This window comes from Rattus rattus, chromosome 6 (assembly GCF_011064425.1).
Source record: "Rattus rattus isolate New Zealand chromosome 6, Rrattus_CSIRO_v1, whole genome shotgun sequence".
Classification (NCBI taxonomy): Eukaryota; Metazoa; Chordata; class Mammalia; order Rodentia; family Muridae; genus Rattus; species Rattus rattus.
Window position 1 is genome coordinate 3,782,275 of NC_046159.1, and position 24,227 is coordinate 3,806,501.

The following is a 24,227-nucleotide window of genomic DNA, read 5'->3' on the forward strand; positions in this document are numbered from 1 at the left end:
GTGGTGACTTAGTTTGGAAGGAGCAGGTGACAGGTTTCATATAGTTCACCCTGGTCTCTTGGCTTATGTGCTGGCTGTGAGGCAGGAAGTGGCCTTCGACGTCTGCAGCCCCCAGTGGATACCCTCCTTTATTACTCTCTAGTCCTGGATGGACGCATGTGCAGTCGGTGGGGAGGGTACCAGCTTCTTTTTCAGCCACCTGCACTGTGGACAACTCCAGTTCGCCTTCCTGGTTTGCAGCTTCTCCTGTATCTCCTCTGCTCAGTCCCTGGCTTTCTGGCCATCCACCAGCCCCCATCGAGTGACTCCTGTCTTGTGGCAGAAGCACCTGCATTCCCTAAGGCTTGTCACCCTCCTGGCGCCAGCTCTGATGTCTAAGCCATCCATAAATCTCTCAGCCATGCTAGCCACAGTAACTTCAACTCTCTGATAAAACAACAATCGATATTCATGCATCACATACCCCGGCCTTACTTTATCGTACAACGGTCAAGGGATTTTATTTGTATGTAATGTCGAGAAGATGAGACCACAAGCACAACTCCTGTTGAAAGAGACAAGGAAAAAGGTATCAATGTAGCAAAAGGAGGCTCTGATTGCCCCAAATGAAGACTGATTGAGAAAAATTAGCGCAAAGCCAAAGGCAGGCATTAGAGAGCAGCTTCAGTAGCTTGGCTCTGTTACAAATTCAACGAGAAACCCCTGATGAAGACGCTGTACCGGAGAGATCCTAAGCTGGACTTGCCTGGAGCCCCCTTTGAAGACAGAACAGGCTAGGTAGAGTGACGCGTGTCTTTCATCCCAACACCCTGGAAGCAGAAGCAGGCGCATCTCTGAGTTTGAAGTGAATTTCGGGCAAACAAGGGCTATGACATGAATCCCTCCCACTCCTAACCCCACCCCTCCACCTCCCCACCCCACCCCCACCCCACCGGACCCTGCAAACTGAGGATTTCAGTCAAACCTGCTCCTGCTCCTCTCTCTGTTGTCTTTGCTGCCACAGAGTCTGTGTGATGCTGTGGCCCCTCCAGTGGGGTAGACAGAGGCTGTGGCCTGGGACTTGCCCATAGCCCCCTCTGCATGCAGAGTGTTTGCTGTGGGTGCCGATCACTCAGGAAGAGGAACTCTCCTCTGTCCTCCCCAGAGCCATCTTTCCTCTGACTGGAGCAAATCAAAGCAGGCCTTGCCACGCTGCTTCAAGGAACGGGAAAGAAATCTATCCACGGGGACTGTCTTTGCTTCACATCACCCTGGTGGACTTCGGCTGCAGGAGGCTGAGTTTTGTTCTAAGACTGAGGTTCTCAGCCTTCCTAATGCTGCCTAATGTGGTTCCTCGTGCTGTTGTGGTGACCCCCGACCACAACATTATTTCCTTGCTGCTTTGTAGCTAGAACTGTGTCACTGTTGTGAACCATAATATGTCTTTTACGATGGTCTTGGGTGGCCCCCTGTGAAAGGGTCATTCAGCTCCCACATGGGTCGTGGCCCACAGGTTGAGAACCACTGTTCTAAGGGGCACCATCCTTGGGGACAGCAGATATGGAGAAGCAGAGATTTGAAGATGACGAAGGATCTGTGTCTGCACAGTGCTTCTGGGAATCTGCAGTGTAGATATGTTAGTGCGTGTGAGCAAACGGGAGATTTGGTCAGTTCCAGACAGACCCTGGGCTCGCTGGCCTTTTTTGTGTGTCTCAGTCTTGCCATGTAAAATAGCAATGACTATGGTATCTTTCACACCACAGGGATATCATCCAGAAACATGGCTGGAGAATAAATAAGGTGCACACAAGATACAAATTCATTTTATTAATATTAACTTGTAAGTTATCCAGTCCTGACAGTGTGTTAAAAATCACCTTTTAAAAAGACCATGTAGACATTTTGTATTGCCAGAGGCCAGGGAATCCACTTGGTGAGGGGAGTCCCAGCATGGCCACCTCATTCATTAGTCAAATCAGTTCCGAGGTGTATACCTGGGGTCCTCTTCAGGGGTCTTGGTTTTCATGAGCACTTAGTTCCATTTGATTTCGGCATTGCCTTATACACAGGAGTTCTATCACGTGTTACTTCAGAGTGAGTACAGGGCCTCGGGTAGCCTCGAGTGTTTTCTGGAATCTGGAATTGGCTGTCAGAGTTTGAAAATGGAGAGCTTAACATGGCTTACACGGCCTTCCCACCCCCTGCTAAGGGCAGGAGCCTTAGAGTTTCATGCAGCTTAGGCCTTCACCTGGCTCCGCGGGCATCTGGTCTGGATTTCAGATGCCCGCTCCCTCCAGGGCTGTGTCTCATTGCACAGTAGTGTGTTTGGCAGAGGTCTCCAGGCCAGAAGATTACAACTCTTGCAATAAAGCTTTAAAACAGCTGTCAGGGATGCGTCATCTTCTACACAGCATGGCTGTCTGCATGTTTAAGGGTTCTGAGCTGTGAGGTCATCGCTACTCTGCAGGAGTACTCTGATCTACTGGGTCCCAGGGACGGGCACTTGGCACTCCCTTCCCGATAGATAGCATCCTGGGAAGGGAAGTCCTGTCTTAGTCTTCATCAACTCCCAGGCCTCCATGCCCACATGTAGTCTCAGGGATGGAGTCACATTACAGTTTATCATTAAACAACTTTTAGAAGGCAGCCAGAAGTCCAAGCTGTGAGCCGGAAATAATAGGGATTGACACAATGTCAGTTCTGATTCAAATGAAGTAGCTTCCTGAAATTATCAACAGTCTCCCAAAATTGTGATCTCTATCCACAGGGAAAAGAAAATGGCAGATTCATGAAAATAAGCCCTCGTGACAATTTTCTAAAGGGTAGAAATATCATCTCTGCCTGCATATGATTGGTCAATATTATATCTCTAGACAGTGCAAGATCTCTAATTACAAACAATTATTTTAATTTAGAAAATGTCTTCGACTAAACTCTTTGTGATTCAGAATGGAGCACACTTGGGAACAAACCCTTCTGTGAATTAAAAATATTATTCAGTGGGAACTGTGACTTTTAACCATATGGATTTTAGTAACCTAAAATTTAAAAAAGCCTTCCCTGGCATAGAAGTCAGAGGTGACTGTATTTTTAATATCACTATAAACGTGAGAATACAACTATATCAAACTTCAGTCAGCTACTCCCGCTGCATTAGTAACCATACATAACAAATATAAACTCTCACCTGACAGTAATTTCCTCATTTCTAACATCTTTATGAAGTCAGTGTCCTAGAAAGTGCCTTTGCTTTGGTTGATGTTTATAAAATTTCACTTTATAATCTTTCATCTTATAGAGGGGAAAGAAAAAGTACAACTGAAAAAAATTAATTTTAACGTAGTGAGAGTCTCGCTAGGTGAAACCTTTTGGATAGTTCCCACAGGCGGAAGCCACTGTGTCAAGCTGTGGGCTGCTGGCACAACGGATGGGGGCTAGGTTACAGCAGACTGAAGCAGCTCCTATCCTCATCGCCCAGCCTATTGTACTTTTACCAAATACCGTCACAGATCCGTGGTCCTGGGCTTTAAAAATGGCTGCCGTGGCCTAATTTTGGTGATACCCTTCAAAAAAAAATGTTTGTGATTATAGTTTGAAGCTTTAGCAAAGAATTAAGGGTAACTGAAGACAGGTCTCTTACAAGAGTCGAGGGTCAGTGGCGCAGTGTTTTAGCCTAGAACACCTGAGGTCAAGGCACCAGCACCTTTCCACTTTAGGCTAAGGGGAGCACGGCCCTGTCCAAGAGCACTTTGTAACTCTGGGTGGTCCTAGTGTGTGCAGCATTTAGTTAGAAAGTGCATCTCGATGGTTCCAAGGCTACACCCAAGAGAAGGTAAGCCATTTGGGTTTCTGCCTGTACAGTGGGTCTATACACACCCAGGATTTGACTTGTTTGTTTGTTTGTTTGCTTTTGGGGGCTAACAGCTAAAACTGTATTGAAATGCCAGAAAGCTTTAAAACTTGCTGTAACAAACCCCATGTGACCCTTGGTGACTGAGAGTTTAAAGAATCTGGAGGCCAGAGAGGGTCTCTGTTTCAGAATGTAGTGTCTTGGCTGGTGGCCCCTCACCACCAGATGGTCTCACACTTCCATGATCTGTCTGCCTCTGACACCTCAGACAGTCTCCAAAAGGAATCTCTCCTTCCAAGTTATTTTTTCCCTTGACAAATTCTGGTTGCATGAGTCAACATGAAAACAGTTTGGGGGAAGGAATTATGATCTTACTACATTTTGAAAAGCTGTTACTCTAACAGCCTTAAATATGCTGTTGAAATGTTCATATTCTTATATAGTCAATGCAATTCTTAGATTCCCCCCAACCCCCCTCAGCTGCGGGGATCGCAAGCACTTGGGTCAAGCACCTCAAATATAAATCAACCTGCTTTTAAAGGCAAGGCCACCCAAGTAAAGCTCTCGGTGTTGGCTGTCACCCTCGAGTATTTCTTACAATGCCCACGTACTTTAGTAGCATATGCACTGGAAACATTGTTTCCTGAGTGTTACTGACAAGCTTCTCTTCCCCAGGTCTTTAACATCTTAGCACGTAGGCACCGGGCTTTGAGCAGTCTTAGCCAACTATGAAAGCTTTCTGTTGCACAGCCCTGTACAGAGCTCTGGACACAGCCACCCTGATCCAGTTATGTTTTGCAGTGGGTGGGGTGTGAACTCCAAAGCACTGAGGGGTAGTGCTCTGAGCCCGTCTCGTGCCAAGAAGAAAATGTCCAGTTAACACGTAAGGTTCGGAAGTTGAACGACACCCTTTTCAATTCTCCTTTTTAATCTTTTAAATTTCTTAGACTTAGCCAGCAGAGTGTGGCTTCCTGTCTCGCTGACCCCTAGTGCCACAGTTCGAAGAAACAAATTTCAACCAGCCACGACTGACGCTGCAGTCAGTGTGTGAGACAAGTCCAAGGCCTATTGATTGAGCAGGGGGAGGTCTGCCGATCCCCGATCAGACTCTCCTACCCACTCCAGCCCCTCAGGCTGGCCGCTTCCTGCCACACGGAGAGGCTGTGCCCTATACTGTTTTGTTTTGTTTTTTTCCAAGCTTGAACCTTCTCAAGCGTGCAAACACAGTTACAGATTGTTCTGGGAGCTGAATGGCTCAGCACCTTGGCACTTGGTTGTTTTCAGCTTTTCAACAATAGCCACTGTTCGCTCCCCTCCATCTCCATCCCTCAGCGATGAGGCAGGCATCTGATGAAAGGCTGGTCACGGCGTGCCCCCATGGTGTCAGTGCGGTGGCATGTGATGGTTCACATGGGGTGTGTTTGATCCAAGGAAGCCCAGCCTTTGCTTGTTTTTCCTTTGTTCTGTCATCTGGGGAAAGAGAGAGAAGAGAGAGTGTGTGTGTTCAGCTGGTTTTCTTAATTCTTCCCCAGTGCCATCAGCCACTGAGGCTTTGTTTTCTATCCCAGGAGCCCACTGTCTGGTTCCACATATATTTACCACAAAAGGAGTTATTTCTGAAAGTAAATCACCATAAATAGAGGTAACAAGGAAGAGAGACTCTTCTCTCCGTGGTTAGGAAACAGATCTGTTGTGTTCTTATTGCCACTGCTGTAAGCATTTAATGGCTACCAGGGGCCTGGTGATACTCTGCTTTATGACTGCTAAAGGTGTCATCTGACAGAGGGTTGGTCAGGATGCCACAGTGGCAGCCATTGGGGAATATACCTCCCTTTGCAACAAGCTTGGCTCTCCAATGCCTGGCAGGAAATAAGATCTATCACCGAGAGCAAAGAGCTCTCCCCTGGTTTCCACAGAGTGAGAAATACTTGCAGGGAGTTTGGAGGAGTCCCTGCTTGCTGAGATACCACCACACAGCACAGTTGGGGAGGTTTCTTTCCTGGAGTTTCTGGGCTCCCCTTCCCTCCCCCCAAGCTTGCTGACCTGCTCCTTCAGCTCTGCCAGCTGTCCCGACAGCTGTTTCACTAGACTCATAGTGGACTCCAGCTTCTCCTGCAGGTTCCGGATCTCATTTTGCTCACTGTCACCTTCATTGCTGACAAGTGACATGGCTCGCATCCGAGGAAACCAGTCCAAATTCTTCTCCTAGGAAGAAATAAACGTGCAGGAATCAGGTAGTGAGTGTGAGAGGGAGCTGGAGGCCCTACAAAGAGTGGTTCCAGGTATTAGTGTTAGAATTTAAACCAGTGTCTCAATTAGGTGTGGTCGTGCACATCTGGAAGCAGGAGGACTACCTGGAGTTCAAGGGTAGTATGGGCTCTATAGGGAATTTCAGGCCAGCCTCAGCTACATAGCAGAACAGTCTCAAAGAAGGGGGAAAACCCCTCAAAACTGAAGTTCTCTTAGTATGTACACCAGAAGGTCCCGCTCTGGCTAGAGGCAGAAAGAGGCAGGATTGGAGTCAAAGGGTTAAGACTCTGGTCCTCATGGTCTCAGAAGGACCTTATCAATGACGACTTCCTCCAGGGTCTCAGGTGGTCCTAGATGAAGCCTCTGGGAGCCACGGTACAGCCTGTGGGCATCCGTGATTCTGATGGACGATGAGGTAGGGTCTGATGGTAGTAAGACTAGACTGTGTGTGTGTGTGTGTGTGTGTGTGTGTGTGTGTGTGTGTGTGTGTGAGTGTGTGTGTGAGAAAGAGAGAGAGAGAGAGAGAGAGAGAGAGAGAGAGAGAGAGAGAGAGGAGTGGGAGCATGAACTGCTCCAAGCAGGAGGTTGGCAGAACAAAGGTTTCTGTCCAGCCATCCATGCTGGGCCCTGCTTACATCCCCTGCTGAGGTTCTTTACTGGCTTTGTGGCCTCTGCTCCATGTGGGGAAGAGGGGAGCGGAAGGGCACAGCCTGCGGTTATCCTGTCTGTTCCCTCTGGAAGCACTGGATCACTGGGGGTGACTTCCCCAGACGGCAATAGCTGACACCGCTTCTGCTATTTTCTGGGCAGACTGGGTGTGTCCTCTGCCTGTGTTTCTCCTCCCTTGTGGTAGACACCCATATGTCTCAAACTCTGCCACTGTGGAACGCCAGAGAGCCAGCCACAGTGTATAACTTACCATGCACTCTTCAATCTCCATTTACTGCAGGGTAAACTGTAATGTGTCCCCTATCTCCAGCAGGCTAATCACTCATGTCAGAGCTGGGGTCCTAAGCCTTTGCTCCACAGACCTGGTGGGTGTGCCCACCTATCTGCCTGCTTCTGAGTACTTTCCTCTGACGCCCCTGCAGGGAACTTCTTGCTTACAGTTCTTTCCCTCCCAGGTAAGTTGGGGGAGTGGCGGAGAAAACCTCTCCCCAGCAGCTTCCAACCACAGGGCCATCGGAGCTGCAGGAGGAAGGGTCTTTGCTTTACCATTTCCGTCCTGACCTTACTTACTGGCCCTTGGCGTGTGTGCATGTGCGTGTGTGTGTGTGTGTGTATGTGTGTGCGTGTGGGTGTATGTGTGTGTGTGTGTATTTCTGTGTGTGTATTTGTGTGTATTTGTGTGTGTGTGTGTGTGTGTGTGTGTGTGTGTGCATGTGTGTGTGCATTCAGTTCTTTCCTTTCACCAATTGGGCCCTGGGGATCAAACTCAGACTCTCAGCTTTGGCAGCAAGCACTCTGGCCCATTCATCTGTCTTTCTGGCCCAGGAAAATAGAGTTTGGGCTGAAATCTTCTGAAGATTTCACGTGCAACTACATGAGTGATGTTACTATCACAGACAGTGAAGGCAGTAACCTTAACATCATCCAGTGTCTGCCACAGTGAAAACATCAGAATTTGCAGATTCTTGGGACATATCCTGTAGAGTCCCTGCCATCCAGAAAGTGACCAGCCAACATCTGAGATGACTGTGTAAGAGTGACACCCTTACCAGGCTTTAGAGGAGAATGGAGAGCAGAAAGGACTGCTAGAAACCTGCCTTCGCTAAGGTTAACTTGTGATAATTCCTTCATGTCTGAGTCCCAGAATTCCCCAGCTCTTCTTGTGTGTGTGTGTGTGTGTGTGTGTGTGTGTGTGTGTGTGTACGCGCGCGCGTGTGGTAAACAGATGGCCACCACTGGGGTCTTCCAGAGGAGAAACTGTGTCTGTGACAGGAGATGGGATAGGAAAAGCTCAGGGGATTAAAATGAAGGCTTGCTGTATAACTCCATTCTTCTTCATGTCTGATTAAGAGTGTACAACAAATCAGGGAAATGGCTAGGATTGAGACCATTAAGAGAAATAATCCAGACTCAAAGGTGAATATGGTGTGTTTTCTATCACAGGAAGAATCTAGAGTTAAGTTTAGATTCTTAGATATCCACACACACATAGATGTGCATATACATACATGAAGGCAGAAAGGGGACCATGAGAAGGTGAAAAGAGAGATTAAGACAGGGTGGGGCTACAAGAGGGTAGTGGGCACATGTGTCTAGGAAGAAAGGCAGTTTTCCAGGGGCAGAAGTGTACATCAGTGGTGGGGTGCGTAGGGTCAGAGGGTCTTAAATGGAGGGAGAGCAAAAGCATCACTTCCGGGGTCAGAGGCAGAATGTCTTCAGCAGAGTATGCAGCTGGATCAGTCATGTTCAAAGCGGCCTGCTTTTCAGGAAACAGCAGCAGCTCTCTCTCTCTCAGTGATGCTGCTGGAGTTTGCTGGAGCTGCTGGGCCACGGGACCCTCGTTCTCTGCTCTGCCTGCATTGGTCTCTTTGTTTACTCATTCCTTTCATAATTCCCGCTTGTGATCCCTGTGCCCGTGCTAGGCACCAGGAAACAATGGCAAGAAACACCAGCCCAGCCTCTTGCTCCTCTAATCCCCAGCCAGTCACAGATGACAAAGGCAAGGACAAGCTATGGCGGGAGGTGCCAGGGAGCAAAGCTTGTCTGTCCTTGCCCTCTGGGCTCCATTCTCTCTCTTTGCCCCCATTGGGTTTTCTGGCTGCTCTATTTGTTAGGTCTCCCTCCACCGGTAAGTCAACTGACCGTATCTGAAGTGAAGGTACATGGGTAACTGCCAAGGTTTAAAAGTAAGAAATGCTGAGACCCTTGCCCCCGTCCCTAGGCAGGGAGTCTAGACTTTCATCCTCAATCCCACCCTCCCCTGCTGTACCCACTTGGTCTTTTCTCTAGACAGGCACTAGATGTACACCGCCAACTCCTCCCATGACCTCAAGACTTACCCTTCCCTCCAAGGAGGCACTGCACCTACGCATGTAAATCTACCCACCCCTGCACTAGGCAGGAACATGGTGACATGCCCTGGCCTGCCTCCCCTCACCCACTCAAGGGATTCAAGACTATAGCCAACCCCACCAGGACCTATTGCCTGAAGAAAAGGTCTGACCCCTCATGCCGGAAGCTTAGCTGTGAGCAACTTCTAACTCTACACAAAGTCTGCTCTGGGTTTAGAAACTTCCCTGAGCTTGAGGTGAGCCACCCCAAACACTGGGCCCTGAGCCCCGTACAGCAGCTGGTCAATTATCTGACAGATTGGAGTAATAGGACCCAGCGCTTCAGCCACCCACTCAACACAAAAGGCCAGGTTTCTATAAACACTACCAACAACTTTACTCCAGATGCCTAGATCCCATTGCAAACATGAATAAACAAACAGCAAATTTCTACCAAAAAATAGTCCTCCCAGTGAGGACTAAAAGAGACCCAGGTTGAAATATTTTCAGCAAAATAATAGAATAAAAATCCCCCAATTTAAGAAGAGACGTCTATCAAGGTCCAAGAGGCATACAGAACACCAAATAGACAGGGCCAGAAAAGAAATTCTCTATGCCACATAATAGTCAAAACAAAGAAAGGATATTGAAAATAACAAGAATAAAATTATGGGGTTGGGGATTTAGCTTAGTGGTAGAGCGCTTGCCTAGCAAGCGCAAGGCCCTGAGTTCGGTCCCCAGCTCTGAAAAAAAGAAAAGAAAAGAAAAAAAAGAATAAAATTAAGTCTTATATGGAAGCAAGACCACCAGAGTAACATTCATTTCCCAGTGGAGACTATGAAAGCCAGACAGGACTGGACCCATGCCCTAGAAGTTATAAAGTATCATGGATGCCAACACAGACTGCCACATCCAGCAAAACTATCAGATTTAATGTCTGACCACCAACCCATCTCTGTAGGGGATACTGGAAAGAATACTCATGTCTGAAGAACAGGGTAAACCTGTGCAGAAAGGAACAAAAACAAGTCCAGAACATTGAATCAAAAGAGTTCTAAAAGATTAGCAAAGACTCAAGAAAATAACAGAAATTAATATACACTGTTCATGATAGCTCTTAATATTAACTGGAAATAATAAAATTTATTTGGTCTCAACTCCCTGATAAACAGAAACAGAATAAAGGACTGGATCAGAAACGGGGGTCCATCCTTTTGCTGTCTTCTGGGCAAGTGAGAGAGAGCACCTTAGGGACAGAGGATCCAAGTCAATGAGACCAAGAGTCATGCAGGTGCAGCCAGTCTTACATTTGGCAGAACAGACTTCAAAACTAATCCAAAGAGATACACGGGATTCTTTATTACAGAAAAGCCCCAACAGAGGATATTTCAGTCCTAAACATATATGCACTAAATATCACAGCACCTAATTTCATAAAAGAAACACCACTGAACTTAAAAACAAATCAACTCCAGCACAGTGATAATGGGTAATTCAATACTCCACTCTAACACATAGTCATTTGCAAAAACTGTGAAGTTCAATCCCATCAAATAGTCCTAGCAGACATCTTCAGAGCACCCCATCTAAAAACTAAAGTACATATTTTCTTCTCTGTAGCACACGGGAGTTTTACAAAATTTACAAAATAAGTCACAATGCAAGTCTCAGCAAATATAGGAAAATTAAAATTGCATCCTGAATTTTATCTGATCGCTATAGATATCAGCAACAATAAAAATGACAGAAATTAATGAACAACATGCTTCTGAATAAAAACTGGGTAAAGAATTCAAGAAGGAAATTTAAAAATTCTTGGAACTGAATAAAAATAAGAATACAGCATAGCAAAACCTATGGAACATGACGAAAGCTACCACAGGAGGAAAGTTTACAACACGATGTGTTTACATCAAAACATTAGAGATCCCAGGTTAACACCATAGTGATGCACCTGAAGGCCTCAGAATAAACAACAAGGAAGACTAGACTGGAAGAGACACTCAAACCACAGCTGAAATTAATGACAGAATGAAAGTAAATACAAAGATTCAATGAAAGTCATTTGAGGAGATCGATAAACCTTTAGGCAAAGTAACCAAAAGAATTAGAGAGGATCCAAGTTAATTAGAGAAGAAACGGGAGGTACCATAACAGACATTGAAGAACTCCAGAGATTTATTCACATTTAAAAATCTATATTCTACCAAAGTGCAAAATGTAAAAGAAATGGATAAACTTCTAGATATACATGAGTTGCTAAATTAAAGACGAATTAAATGATTTAAGTAGATTTGTAACATGCAATGAGATGTCAGTAATTAAAAATCTCCCAACTAAAAAGTCCAAGTCCGATGGAATCATTGCAGAAGTCTACTAGGCTGTCAAAGACATAAAAAGTCTCAATAAGATACTTTCAAAAGTAATTTGAGAACACATCGGGAAGACTGTCCACCATGATGAGGTCAGTTTCACCCCAGAGACACAGGGGTTCAATAACTGAACCCGCCACACAAACAGCCACCACATGGTCATCTCTCTAGCAGCAGAGAAGGTCTGTGACAAAAATCCAACATCCATTCACAATAAGTCCTGGGGAGAGGAGGGACAGAGGGTATAAGCTCAACATAATAGAGGCAACGTACAGGAAGCCCTCATACAACCTCTTCCTAAACAGAAAAACTCCAAGTAGTTCCCCTAGAACCACGGACACAATGACAATCTCTTTGCCTACCCCCATTTAAGTAGGCAAGTCTTGAGTAGTAAGACAAGTGAAGTTAAAGTGGATACAAATAAGAAAGGAGGAAGTCAAAGTATCTTTATTTGTAGATGATACATTCTACTATGTAAAACTTTCCGAATGATGACTACTACACCTGAGAAATACTTCAGCACAGTAACAAATCAGTGAAAAAGAACTCAGCCCTTGTATATACAGACAACAAACGCACTGGAGAGAAATAAAGGCGTACCATTCACAATAGCCTCAGGAGAAATAAAATATCTAGAATAAGTCTAACAAAGAAATGAAAGATTTGTACAACAAAAGTCTTTTAAGAGAATGAAAAAAGTCAATTGAACAAGAGACCAGAAGAGGCAAAACCTCCCATGTGTATATATTGGTGAGATGAGTGTTATGATCGTGACTTCCTTAGCAAAGCAGTTCACAGATTTAATGCGATCTCCACCAAAACTCCAACAAAAGCAAGGTGGTCTTGGCACAAAGACAGACTTGTGAATCAAAGGAATAGAATTGAGGACTCATGTGGAAACTCACACTCCTACCTCCATCCAGCTTTTGACAGAGAAGACAACAAATACCTTTTGGAGAGAAGGCAGCCTCTTGACCAAGTGTTGCTTGTCAAACTGGATGACCACAGAGGAGGACTCAAATATGACCCATATCTTTCATCCTGTATAAAACTCTACTCCAAAGGGATTAAGGATGTCAACACATGACCAGATACCCTAAATCTGACAGGACCAAGGAGGAACTAGGCTGAACTCATTGGTATAAGAACAAACGTTTGAGTAGCATCTTTATAGTAAGAGGCTTTAATACCAATAATTAATAAATTGAACCTTATAAAAACTTCTGTACAGCCAAGGGTTCCATCACCCAACTGAGGAGGCAGTATGTAGACTAGAATTTTTCTTTTACCAGTCATATCTTTGAAGGGGTGTTAATATCTAGAGTATATAAGTAACTCAAAATTAAACATCAAGAAAACCTAAACAGCACAAAACTAAACAGAGTTCAGGGGGAAAAACATACAAACAGCTGAGAAACATTTAAAAATGTTCAATATTCATAGCCATCAAGGAAATGCAAATTAAAACTCATCTAAGCCCAGTCAGAATGGCTAAGGTCAAGAAACAAATGGTGACAAATGCGGCCTGGGGACACTCATTGTCTACTGGACACTCATAAAATTAAATTTTAAAAGGCTTTTAAAAATCAATGCAGAAAGTGTTCTTTTCATGAAAATAACCTTAAATGTAAGTATTGCACATGCTTTTAGGTTCTTGTGTTCCATTTTCTGTTGAAAGCAGTCTCTCTCTCAGTCTGTCTGTCTCTGCCTCTGTCTCTCTCCTTTTCAGTAAGGAAGTTTCCTTTTCTCTGAGGGGGAGGGGTAGGTGGAGCAGCTACCTTACCCTAAGCCAGAAGGGCAGACCTGATGCATCCAGCAGGGTTCACCTGCACAACTTCCTCACCCTGCTGGCCCGGACTTTGCTCCGGGCTAACACAGTGGTCTGATTTCACTTTACACGGCAGATCTTGTGGTCAAGCACATGGCTATTAGATTCCCAGGCTGATGTTGGTTAGTCAACATGATATCATTTCCTCGTTTCAGCAGAACTGCATACATGTGACCACAGGGTAGCCTAAAGCCAGGGAGGGAGATTAGCTGCCAGACTCCTAGGCTGCAGGGCTGATCCTTCCTAATAACTCAGTGAGGTGCAGGTCTTCTAGAGGTTTCTAAAATGTAAGACTCATAGATGAATTTAGCGCTCCTGACACGTTCATTTAGGACCCGTAATCCTCTTGCCTGGGCCAATTTTTATAATAGTATGTTTGTCTGGGAGACTGCAGGAGCAATAGACAGAAGTCAAAAAGATCTTTCAGAGTTCTTTTAATGGTAGGTCACCGTGACCCATTGATGTCTATAGCTGTTCAGTCATGGACTGTTAGGGTCACTTAGAGACCCTATGTGGTGTTGACATTTGGTGTTTTCAAGTGATGCTTCATTCCTGGAGCAGAGGTAGCTCTGTGCAATGGAAAGGCACCAATCAGAGAGATAGAACACCTGGACTTTGACTTTATTAAAACTAAAAGTGTCTACTGTATGGGGTAGATGGGTGCTTCACTCTCCATGTCTCGGTTTGCTTCTCTGTGAAACAAAAATGTCTTCCTAGGTGTATCCATACCTTCCCTGCCTGGCGTGTCGTGAACTGTGAATACGAGGTAAAGCTTTAAAATCCAAGTTGCTGCAAACAGACCTGTCACAGGAGCGAACTCACAGAGTTAGGGCTGGAAGCAGCCTTGAGTCACAGAACCCACGCCAGCACACGCATGTGCAGGTTTTGCTACATCAGAGTGAGGTGAAGGGATAATGAGGCTGGGTTGGGCCAAACAAACATTTAGAATGTCTTTTAAAAAAGCTATTAGCATTTATGAAACATCAACTGTATGTATGTAAGCTGGAGAAACATGAAATTCTGACCCTTCTCTAACAGAGCAACAGATCCCACCTTGCTTTCTGGGTGCCTGGTATTTAGTCCCGTTGTGGCCGATACCCACAATTCCACAGAACAAGGTGGCTATGATCTTATTCTGAGGCCTGCAACATGAGGCAAGCTTGCTTACTTGCCCAAGGCCACAGAACGGTGAGTGGGAGTCCCTCTGCGTTTCCTGAACTGCTCTCCATGTCTGACGGACACGCTGGCACTTGGCTGCTACAGAAGCTGAGGTACAAGGACTGCAGGTTTGAGGCCTGGCCCAGCTACAGAGTGAGCTCAACCCAGAAACTTGGTGAGACTAAAGAGAAGAAAGTCAGGGGGTGGCTTCGTTTCTAGATGCTTACCAATGTGCCTAAGGCCCTAGTCCTCAGCTCCAAAAAGCTCAGCTTCTAAACTTACTGGGAAAGCCAAACAACACAAGGACGATTACAACTGGAATCTCTTGGGTTACTTGCCCAGGGTATGCTAAAGGTTCGTTTGATCAGGAACACACATCCTGTCAGTATTGAGTCACAGATCCACATATAGATGAGGAAGGAAAATGCCAGAGGTTTGGTGGAATTTGGTAAAGGGTTTTCAAATATCACTACTGACAGGCAGCACACAGAATGCACTCTGTTCTACATCTGATAGCCCCTCACCCAGCTTCTGCTCGCCAAGGCTGTGTGCTGCGGGGATCTCAGGATACCATTTTTTTTTTTTTTTTTTGGTTACCATCCTAAACTGATCTCTAGATCTTACTAGAGTTTTCCACCATTAAATTCATTTGCAAAGCCTCCTGGTACCACAGTACCACAGTCACAAGTGAAGTGTCTGATGGATGCATGTCTCCCTCGGGTGACAACTGGCAGCTGTTGTGAGATGAGAAGTGAGGTGACTCCCAGGAGGGGAAGAGGGGAAACTTCAAAGGATGAAGCCACACTTTGGACTTGGCTGAGCACCAGTGAGAGAGAATGGAGATTGTGTGTGCCTTTCCAGAAGCAGGAGGCTGTCTATGAATACTGAATGGTCTCAAGCTGAGTGTAACCTTAATATGCTCATCACAGGAAACATCAGGCTTTGGAGGGCGGGAATCAGAGCCTTCTCCACAGTGCAGTTTCATGCACGTGCAACTGGGAAGCCGCCACTCATTAGCTGATAGGCTTTGCCGTTCTGATTTTGGTGCAGTTTGGTGAAAAAGCTTTACATGTTTAAGCTAAGACCACTTGAGTTTCACATACTCGACATACTTCCATGTTTGTTTGTTTTTAAAGAATTTCACAGATCCGTTGATGTTCTGGAAGGTTACAGGATACTTTGCAAGTCAAAACCCAAGCACTTTCTACATAGAAATCTTGCTTCTGACATAGAACACAGCTAGTCAGATGCAATCTTATGATGCTTTGCTTTTATTGGCTGTTGGACACACAGGTACTCAGTCTCTGTAGGAACATGGAGCCTGCCTGAGAGGTTTAACATGTGGACCAACTGTTTACCTGCTTCCGATTGAAGTCTGACCTATTGCCTCTTCAGTAAACCTGCATCATCTTCAGGGTTGACATGTATATATACACCTTACAGTTGTCACAGGGGCACTGCCACTTTCTAAACACACCACTTCATCATTTTGCTGAAGTTTATCCATGTTTCACTCCCAGGCCAGCCCCCCTCCAGCCCACCCTTTGAAGCTTGGCACTGTCATGCAATAAACAATTTGATGGGACTTTTTTTCCATGTTCCTATAACGATAGCCCCAAATTTACGATTTCCCAGGTGATGGAGGTGAGTTTGCTCTCAGGAGCCCCAGGATTAGGCCTGGGTTTATCCTAATGAGCTGACTCAAGGAAGGTTCATTCCTAGGAAGACAAAACACACATGATCCCAGAGGCAGATTTCGAGACAACCCAATCTCTGGGCTAATCATTGAGTTCAGTCCTGTGGCTAATGATCCAAGCAGGTCTAAATACAAACACTGGTGAAACTGTGTGCTGGTTGATGAAGGGTAAGATGCAGGGTCGGATGCCCTGTGCTTCCTCAGACTGCACCTATGCGTGCTTCTGTGTCGGCTTCCCTTCTCAATTTTATCCTTTATGACACAAAGGTACAGTCACTTGTCAGAATAGTACATTTCAAGTTCTTTGAGTAGTTACAGCAAATTACTGAATTTGACCGAATGGAGGTAGCCCAAAATTTTATAGTCAGCCATTTTGAAGGTAGGGAGCCTGGGAACCCTTAAGGAATGGCTTGAGTTGGATGTCTTGCTGGGGGTCCTCCCCCTGCGACTTGTGGAGTTTGTATTACCTAGAGATGGCTGTAGCCAAAGCAAACCACAATTCACAAGTTGGGGCAGAAACTGGCCTTTCGGGGTTTAAGTAGTCACCAGAACACCAGCTCTGACTGTGCCTCATTGGCATGAGGGAAAGAGCCTCTGTGGGAGAGGTGGTAAAGAAGTGGAAGGCAGGTGGTTCCAGTCCCAGAGTTAGCTGGACACTTGCTTGGCCTGTGGTTGCTGGTCTGAGAGCCATAGATAGGAGCTAATAAATGACAGTATTGCAGAGAGCCACAGAGGATGGGACACATGCAGCTGGAGCTACTATAGCTCAGATGTGATCCCACAAGGCAGAGAGGTTTGCCTTGGGCAGTGCTCCCTGGAGAAGTGCTTTTTATTTTCTTTTCTTCTTGGATCCTGAACCAGAACAAGATGCTGTTGGGTCGTGGGCTCACTGAGGTCTCTTGCATCCTCACCTACTCTGCCTGACAAGTTTAGACCAATTGGATTCCATCTATCAGCCTGCCAGAGCTTTGAGGAGCAAACCAGTTATCCATGTGTGCCCGGCCCATTTCCTTGTCAGGACTGAATTTTCCGTATTATATACATTGACCATGCTGGTACTCTAAAATTAAAGCACCAGTGGGTGCTCGCACAGGCACATGCATCACACACACACACACACACACACACACACACACACACACACACAGAGACACAGAGAGACATACAGAGAGAGACACACAGATAGACACAAGAGAGTCAGACAGAGACAGAGAGAGGGGGAGGCAGACAGACAGACAGACTGGCTGACTGACTCTGGAAGGCAGACAGATAGTATATATCTTTATCTCTCATTCTTTCTGTAGAGAGACAGGGAGGCAGATGACCTGCCGGCTCCGTCCTTGTCTTCCTCCCATTTTAGCCATGACCTGTCCCACATTAACAGTGACCAAGGCAAAAACCATAGCCCCTAGATGGAGGGCTCTCTGGTTGCAGAGCTAAGAAAGCTGGCAGTGGCTGGAGAGGCAGGCACTCCTCTAGAAGTGTTCGATCCTTTCCACAGTAGCTAGACGACACCCAGCTTGCCAGCTTCCTACCATGATTTAAGAACATGCTGGATGGAGACAGTGTGGGGGCCGGGAGGAGGAAGCGTGTGTTCGAACGCTGCTTCTGGTGGGTGGGAGGAGGAGTGGGCAGAGTTGGGGCAGGCAGTCCACGAATGTCATGTGGCACCATATGGTCATGGCAAAGTACCCAGCGAGTGGGAGGTATGCTCTGTCACTGCCTCATGGGGTTATGACGCTCCCTGAGTTAACACATTTTTAGAGACATGAACAAGGAATCACCCTGATATGCACTTTGCGATTTCCCCATGTCACTTGCAACTTGGGACTTTCAGAGGGTTCGCTGTCCACCCGGCTCTACCCTCCGGTAGCTAAATCAGGATGAGACCAGTCATTTCTTCTGTGTCCCCTAAATAGTTTTTGAGGGTTTTTGTTTCATTTTGTTTAAACAACAACAACAACAACAACAACAACAACAACAACAACAAAATACAGTTTTGAAAACAAATTCCTTATTGCCACACTTTCAAAATCTATTCTTGAGAAAGCTACCATGGGGCGTGAGGGTTCTATTTATGTCCCCATTCTTCATGAGGAAAGAGGGCTCTCTTAACAGTCAGCCCGGCCTGACCTATTCACATATTGGGGCCACTGCTTTAGAAGGAATGCAGAGGCTTTGTTCCAGGGCACACATAGTGGGGATCCCCCTGTGCTTCCTCTGGGCTTACGACACCCAGAGTTCTCAAAGAGCTACTTGCAGACACGAGTTAGAGGAGTCTGATCTGGGAGAGGATTCCAGTCCCACAGGGAAGAACTCAGGAAGCTCAGACCTCGGAGCCACGTGTGGCTCTGCCATGGCGTCACATTTGGAAATTGGATGCTAGGAGATGTCTGCACTTTGGCCCAGTTTGTGGCTTCTGTGTGAAGATTGTGAGTGCATAGCTGCTTCTGAGCTGACGGGGCTCTTTAGTGGCCTCACAAATAGAATTTATTAGAATCTAGGATTTATCAGCAGAATGGAAAATGGATTGTGTCGCCAGTGTTAGCAGCCAAGACTTCCCAGGCCACATGGACCTCACTTTCTCTTCTGCTCTCCAGCCAGACTCACTGGGCACTCAGGCACTTCTCTCGCTCCATTTTATTGGAACTGGCCCTGTCTTGTGTGTGTGATCACCATTAATATTTTATAGAAAGACATTGTAATTAGCACTTTAAAAGTTAATACTTTGCAGCCCTGGAGAGACAACACTTCAGCAGTTAAGAACACTTGTTGATCTTCCAGGGGACCTGGTTCAGTTTCCAGGTGCTCATTCGGTGGCTAAAAAACATCTGCAACTCCGGCTCCTATGAATCTGACGCCCTCTCCTGGCTTCCTGGGCACCAGGCACACATGCAACGCACAGACATACATACAGAGAAAACATCCATACACGTAGAATGAACCTTTAATGTTTCAAGTTTTCTTTCTTCCTTTCTTTATAATTAGCACGCTTATTTATCCTAGATGGTGCCATGAACAATGCTACGTTTAGCTGTGTTGGACATTGGGTAGATGAGTTAAGGCCCCTGCTCAGTATCATCTGAGAGAAGGCTATGGCTTGGTCCTTGGTCTGCTCAGCATCCTCTAAGGGAAGGCCATGGCTTGGTCCCTTGTCAGAGCTTAATGGGTCCTATTGCACACAGATCTTCTCGTCTCCACTCTTCAGGATAACCTTTTACTCCCACTTTGCCCCGTGGCCTCCTAATTCCTTTTCAGTTCCCATGAAGATCTGCAGAGGACCTGGTGATGCAGCTGCACACCCAGCCTGTCTTCATGTAACCGACACATGGTGATTAACTCGTTCAGGAACAATGGTAACTTAGTCATGAGGAAGTAAGATATAGGGACATTTAGGGCAGCATGATAAAAAGTCTCTTCCTTTCTCCTTCCATTTCCCCCTTTCTTCTCCTTTCTCTTCCCCTTTCCTTCCTTCTTTCCTGTGTACTCTGGGGCTCAAACCTAGGGCCTCTTACACACTCAGCAAGTGTTCTACTCCTGAACCACTACCATTATGGGATCCTTTGAGTGACAGATTCATTAGACGCACTGAAAGGGTGATTTGCCTTGCAAAACAAACTACACATACATGCAATGTTTTAATAAGACCAGTGTGTAAAGCAGAACAATTTTAATGTGCACCATCAGGTTAAGCAATAAAGTTAGAAAGACCTTACCTACACAGACTACCATTTTCTTGCAAAGCAGGGTTTCACGGGGCACACACAGTTGATGCCACATACAGTATAAACCTGCTATTTACCAAACCCACTTGAAACAGAACCTCCCGTCCCTCCTGTTATCCTCCTGTTTGCCTTGGTTGCAGCCTATTGTATAGGATCCCAGTGTGTTGTGATGGCTGCAGGAAAGAACGTGACCTTATTTACTGTTGTTCCAGAGCAGGCGCCCAACGTAATGCGGGCCACGTGGTTGGTAACAAGTGACTGAAGGGAACAGGTCTCATGACAAGGCCACAGCTGGTTCAGTGATTCCCAGTAATCTCAGAGCTAGTACGCGTATAGCCCAGAAGCACGGCACCCTGGCCTTGTCCATTTGCTAGCAGGAACCTATGCCGAATGACAAGGTCACAGCAACCCATCCCCGTCTGCTCCACTAAACACGCAATTCACACAGCCAGTTAGCTCTGGCTCCCAACCCCTGTTCTTTAAGCAACTGTCTGGATGTATCCCTGGCCCCTCTGAGGGGGACATACAATGGCTGGCTGTGTACTAGCTGGAAATGATCGTTTGCCTTGCTGAATCAAGGACGTATTACACGCTGCCTTCCAAGTCTGGCTAGGGGACGCCTATCCATTTCATTCTGGGTGCCCGATAGCATCTAGGATCAGAGCTGGCAAGGGCTGGTGCAAGGTCTGCACTTTGTCACCTGAGAGAGACTGGCATGGTGCTGTTCCAGAAAGACCATCTGTCCCTTTGCATGGCGGCCTCCCTGGGTGGTACCTGGGTATCACTGTGTTCTATTTTTAGCAGGGCAGTGTTCTGGGTACAGTTATCTGATGCAGTTTGGGAGTGATAGATGGTAGGAGCATGAATTGTGAGCTGAGGCACACAGAGATCAGCTTTAGTGTGAGCACGAGTACACACCACGGCTTTACCTCAGGGCTCTCTGACCAGGTTCACAGGGCTCTTTGAAGCCCGCCAAACCGTCTTCATGCCAGTGACAGAAACCCAGAACAACACCACCGCTACAAAAAGATGAGACACAACTGGGAGCTTAACGAGTGCCAAAGCATGGATCGCTAGGAATCTTTTTACTTCTACAGGACACTGAATACCCCTACTGCATGCCGAGACTTTAAGAACTGGCTCCTGAAGCTTTGATAAGATGAATCTTTTATTTTACGAAACTCAGAAAAATTTTTACTTATGCTTTTCCTCTTTCCTCTTTGTGTGGAGAGAGTGTACCTGTGGGGTATGTACACGTGCAACCTCGTGTGTGAGTGTGTGTGTGCACTGGTGCACACTGGCAAGTGCACCCGGAGCTGAATGTTAAATCTACCTCTGTTGCTCTTCCACCTTTCTTTTCCTGAGGCAAGGCCTCTCAAACAAACCCAGAGCTCACTGATGTGAGCTCTCCTTCCTAGCCTGCATGCTCTAGGGGTCCATGTCTCCATTTTTTGAGGGTGAAATTGCAGGTGGGTCACCTGGGTCAGATGCCCCACATAAGCATTTACATGCATTCTGGGGGTCTGAATTCAGATCTTGTTTGGGTGCTGAGTGTCTCTGAAACATTTTTCCTATGGCATACTGCATCCTCAGACTCATGACAAAAGGAGATGCTTATTAAGTAAAACCTCAAACTAACATGTCACACTGTGTAGGCTTGTTTACTACCATATGTATAAATGTATAATGTTTTAGGTCTTAAAATAAAATTTTGTTTATGTGTCTTATTAGTTAGTTTCTATTACTGTGCCAAAACACTATGACCAAGACAACTTACAAAAGAAGGCATTTAATTGGGCATATGGTTTTAGAGATTTAGAGTCCATGGTGCTTTAGTAAAGGCATGGTGGTGGGAACAGCTAGGAGCTCATTTCTTGATGGAAAGCAGGAGGTAGAGAGCACACTGGGAATAGAACCAGTGTTTTTAAAATATCAAAGCCCACCCTAGTGACGCACCTCCTCCAATAAGGCCAAACCTTCTAATCCTTCCCAAACAGTTCCACCAATCGGGAACCAAGTATTTAAACATATGAACCTATGGGGACCATTCTCATTAAAAACCATCCCAACTATGCTTCTTCTAGAGAGGTAATAAAGAATTGCCTTGTGTGTGTGCATGCTCGTGCATGGGGGTACACAAGTGTGTGTGTGTGTGTGTGTGTGTGTGTGTGTGTGTGTGTGAATGCACAGTGTGGGTGGGAGTTCATATAGGTGTGAGCACACAAGAGGTCAACTTTAGCCATTGTTCCTCAGGCATCATCTGCCTTGGGTTTTGTTTTGAGACAGCGTCTCTCATTGACCTAGAGCTCACTGGGTAATGGCCTCAAGGACCAGCCATTTCTGCTCTCCAGTGCTGGGATCACACATGTGCACCACCATGCCTGGTTTTTAAGATGCAGGTTCTGGGAATCACATTCAGGTCCTCTTGCTTACAAAATGAACCCTTTACTGGCTGAGCTGTCGCCCTGGCTCTCTCATGATTTGCTGCAGAAACTAAACTGGGTAAATCTGTCTACCCCTTAAAGGCATAGGCACCATCAGCAAAGGCAGCACTGCTCTTACAAAGGTTCACACAGGATGCTGCCGCCATCTCTTCTACCTGAGCGAGGCAACGCCGGATGAGGTGGCTGTGACCAGCAAGCCAGGGAGTATACAATGGGTAGACGGCGGTGACACCCTCCCTAATGACACCCTGAGTACCCTAGCCAGGGGTACAAGCCTGGAAACCACATCTACTGTGAATGCTTTTTAATTTCTATGGTGATCTTTCCCAGTCATATCTATCATGAGAACTCTAAGTGATCATAAAAACTATGTATAGGTGTCAGGAGTCACCTAGGATAGGCTAAGGCTAGCAGGTGGCCTCCCTGGAGACAGCTCACTGCTTTTGCACGGTCTGTGATGGGTGAGCTCAATGGCAAGGTCCCAAAGAGACTTCACCTCAGGATTGCTTCTCGTGGCTGATATGCCTTTCCCGCCATTATTAAACCAATATAACAATGCCTGGGCATTAGCCGTTCTATTGATCAGATTTCCTAGAGATTGACATAAAGAGGCACTTTCATGAACTAATGCTGCTTAGATGAATTAATGATTCTACACAATTCCTGCTTTGATTCAAATAAGTTTAGGAAGAAAGTTTTAAGAGATGGTCTTAGCTGTTTGCTAGAAGGATGTAAGGAAGCTAGAATCAAGATTAGAATATGCCTGTTCCTCATGTAGTAATAAAGGCTGCATAGTAAGAAATACAACGATTACACTAAATTCATAATTACACTAAAAAGAGAAATAGACTTAGGACAAATTTGTGTTCAAGGAAAAACACTTAGGTCCAAGGATGAAGCCATAGGTGTGTAACATGATAAAGCAAGGTCATGTAAAAGCCCTTGCTTTGAGCTTATAATAAGCATATTATAATGAAACACTGTTTTAAACTTAGTATCAACATCTTTCTGTAATTCCCATTTTATGTAACACTTTATCTCTGAGGTAATTTTCCAAAGAACTTTTTGTCTAAGAAGGTTATTAAAAAAGGCCAGAGGAAAGAAATAAAGTTGTTGGTTGGTTGGTTTGGCTTGGGGAGCTCTGCTCCACCTTTCTGTCTGTCCATCCATCTGTCCGTCCATCCATCCATCCAATTGTATATGTCTGTTTATCTCTACGTATGCATGTAGGTATATGTGTGTATGTAAGCATGCATGAATATTTATGAGACAGGTGGTTGGGCCCAACAAAAAGTGAATGTGCTAATGTGTAAATGAGAATGAATAAAAATGTAAATGTATGGATGTCTATGTGTCTGTACATGTTTGCCTGTATAAAGCATTAATTCTTTTCCTTTCCTTTCTCTCTGGCTAACAAAGAGTTAACCAGCCTAGCCAGAGAGGCTTCTGGCTGTCTGATCAGAGAAGGGGGTGATAGTAATAATTTTATTTTTACTAAATCCCCCGCTGCTAGGCAATAAGTGTTAGTTGCCCAAGCCAGTGGTTTTTAACCATAGAATAAGCAAGAAAGTCTTTAGGATTGTTACAAGTTATCAGCAGGCATTCAGTATAGTTAGAGAGCTAGAAGGCCAGAGACCATCAGTCTTTAAAGCTCTATCAGATACTGTGTCCCGGCTTCAAACCATTCCAGGCTGGGCTGGTTCCTGGCATATGGGACATCTTTTTAAAAGTCACCAGAAGAGAATCCACTTTATTACCAGACAAATGCCCTCCTGTTGCTGACTGCATGTTTTCAGTGGTAATGTAGCAATATTCTTATTTTCCTACCACCTTGTAAAACAGTGTAGCCCACTACCTGATCCCTTTGAAGACTTAAAAAAACACTGCCCATGTGATAACAGAAAATATGGTTTCTGCTAGATTAAT

At 45.6% G+C, this 24,227-nt stretch overlaps 1 protein-coding gene across 1 annotated transcript in view; it reads right to left on the reverse strand.

Annotated features, from left to right (window-relative positions):
- Positions 1-4,736: 4,736 nt before the first annotated feature.
- The window catches only part of Itpr2 (inositol 1,4,5-trisphosphate receptor type 2), a 387,801-nt gene continuing 368,310 nt past the window's right edge, over positions 4,737-24,227 (reverse strand). Inside the window, exons 56-57 of the mRNA XM_032905407.1 lie at positions 5,873-6,034; positions 4,737-5,299 (exon numbers count right to left, since the gene is read on the reverse strand). Coding sequence (XP_032761298.1) covers positions 5,213-5,299; positions 5,873-6,034 — 249 coding nt within the window. The 3' untranslated portion in view covers positions 4,737-5,212. The remainder of the gene's footprint in view (positions 5,300-5,872; positions 6,035-24,227) is intronic.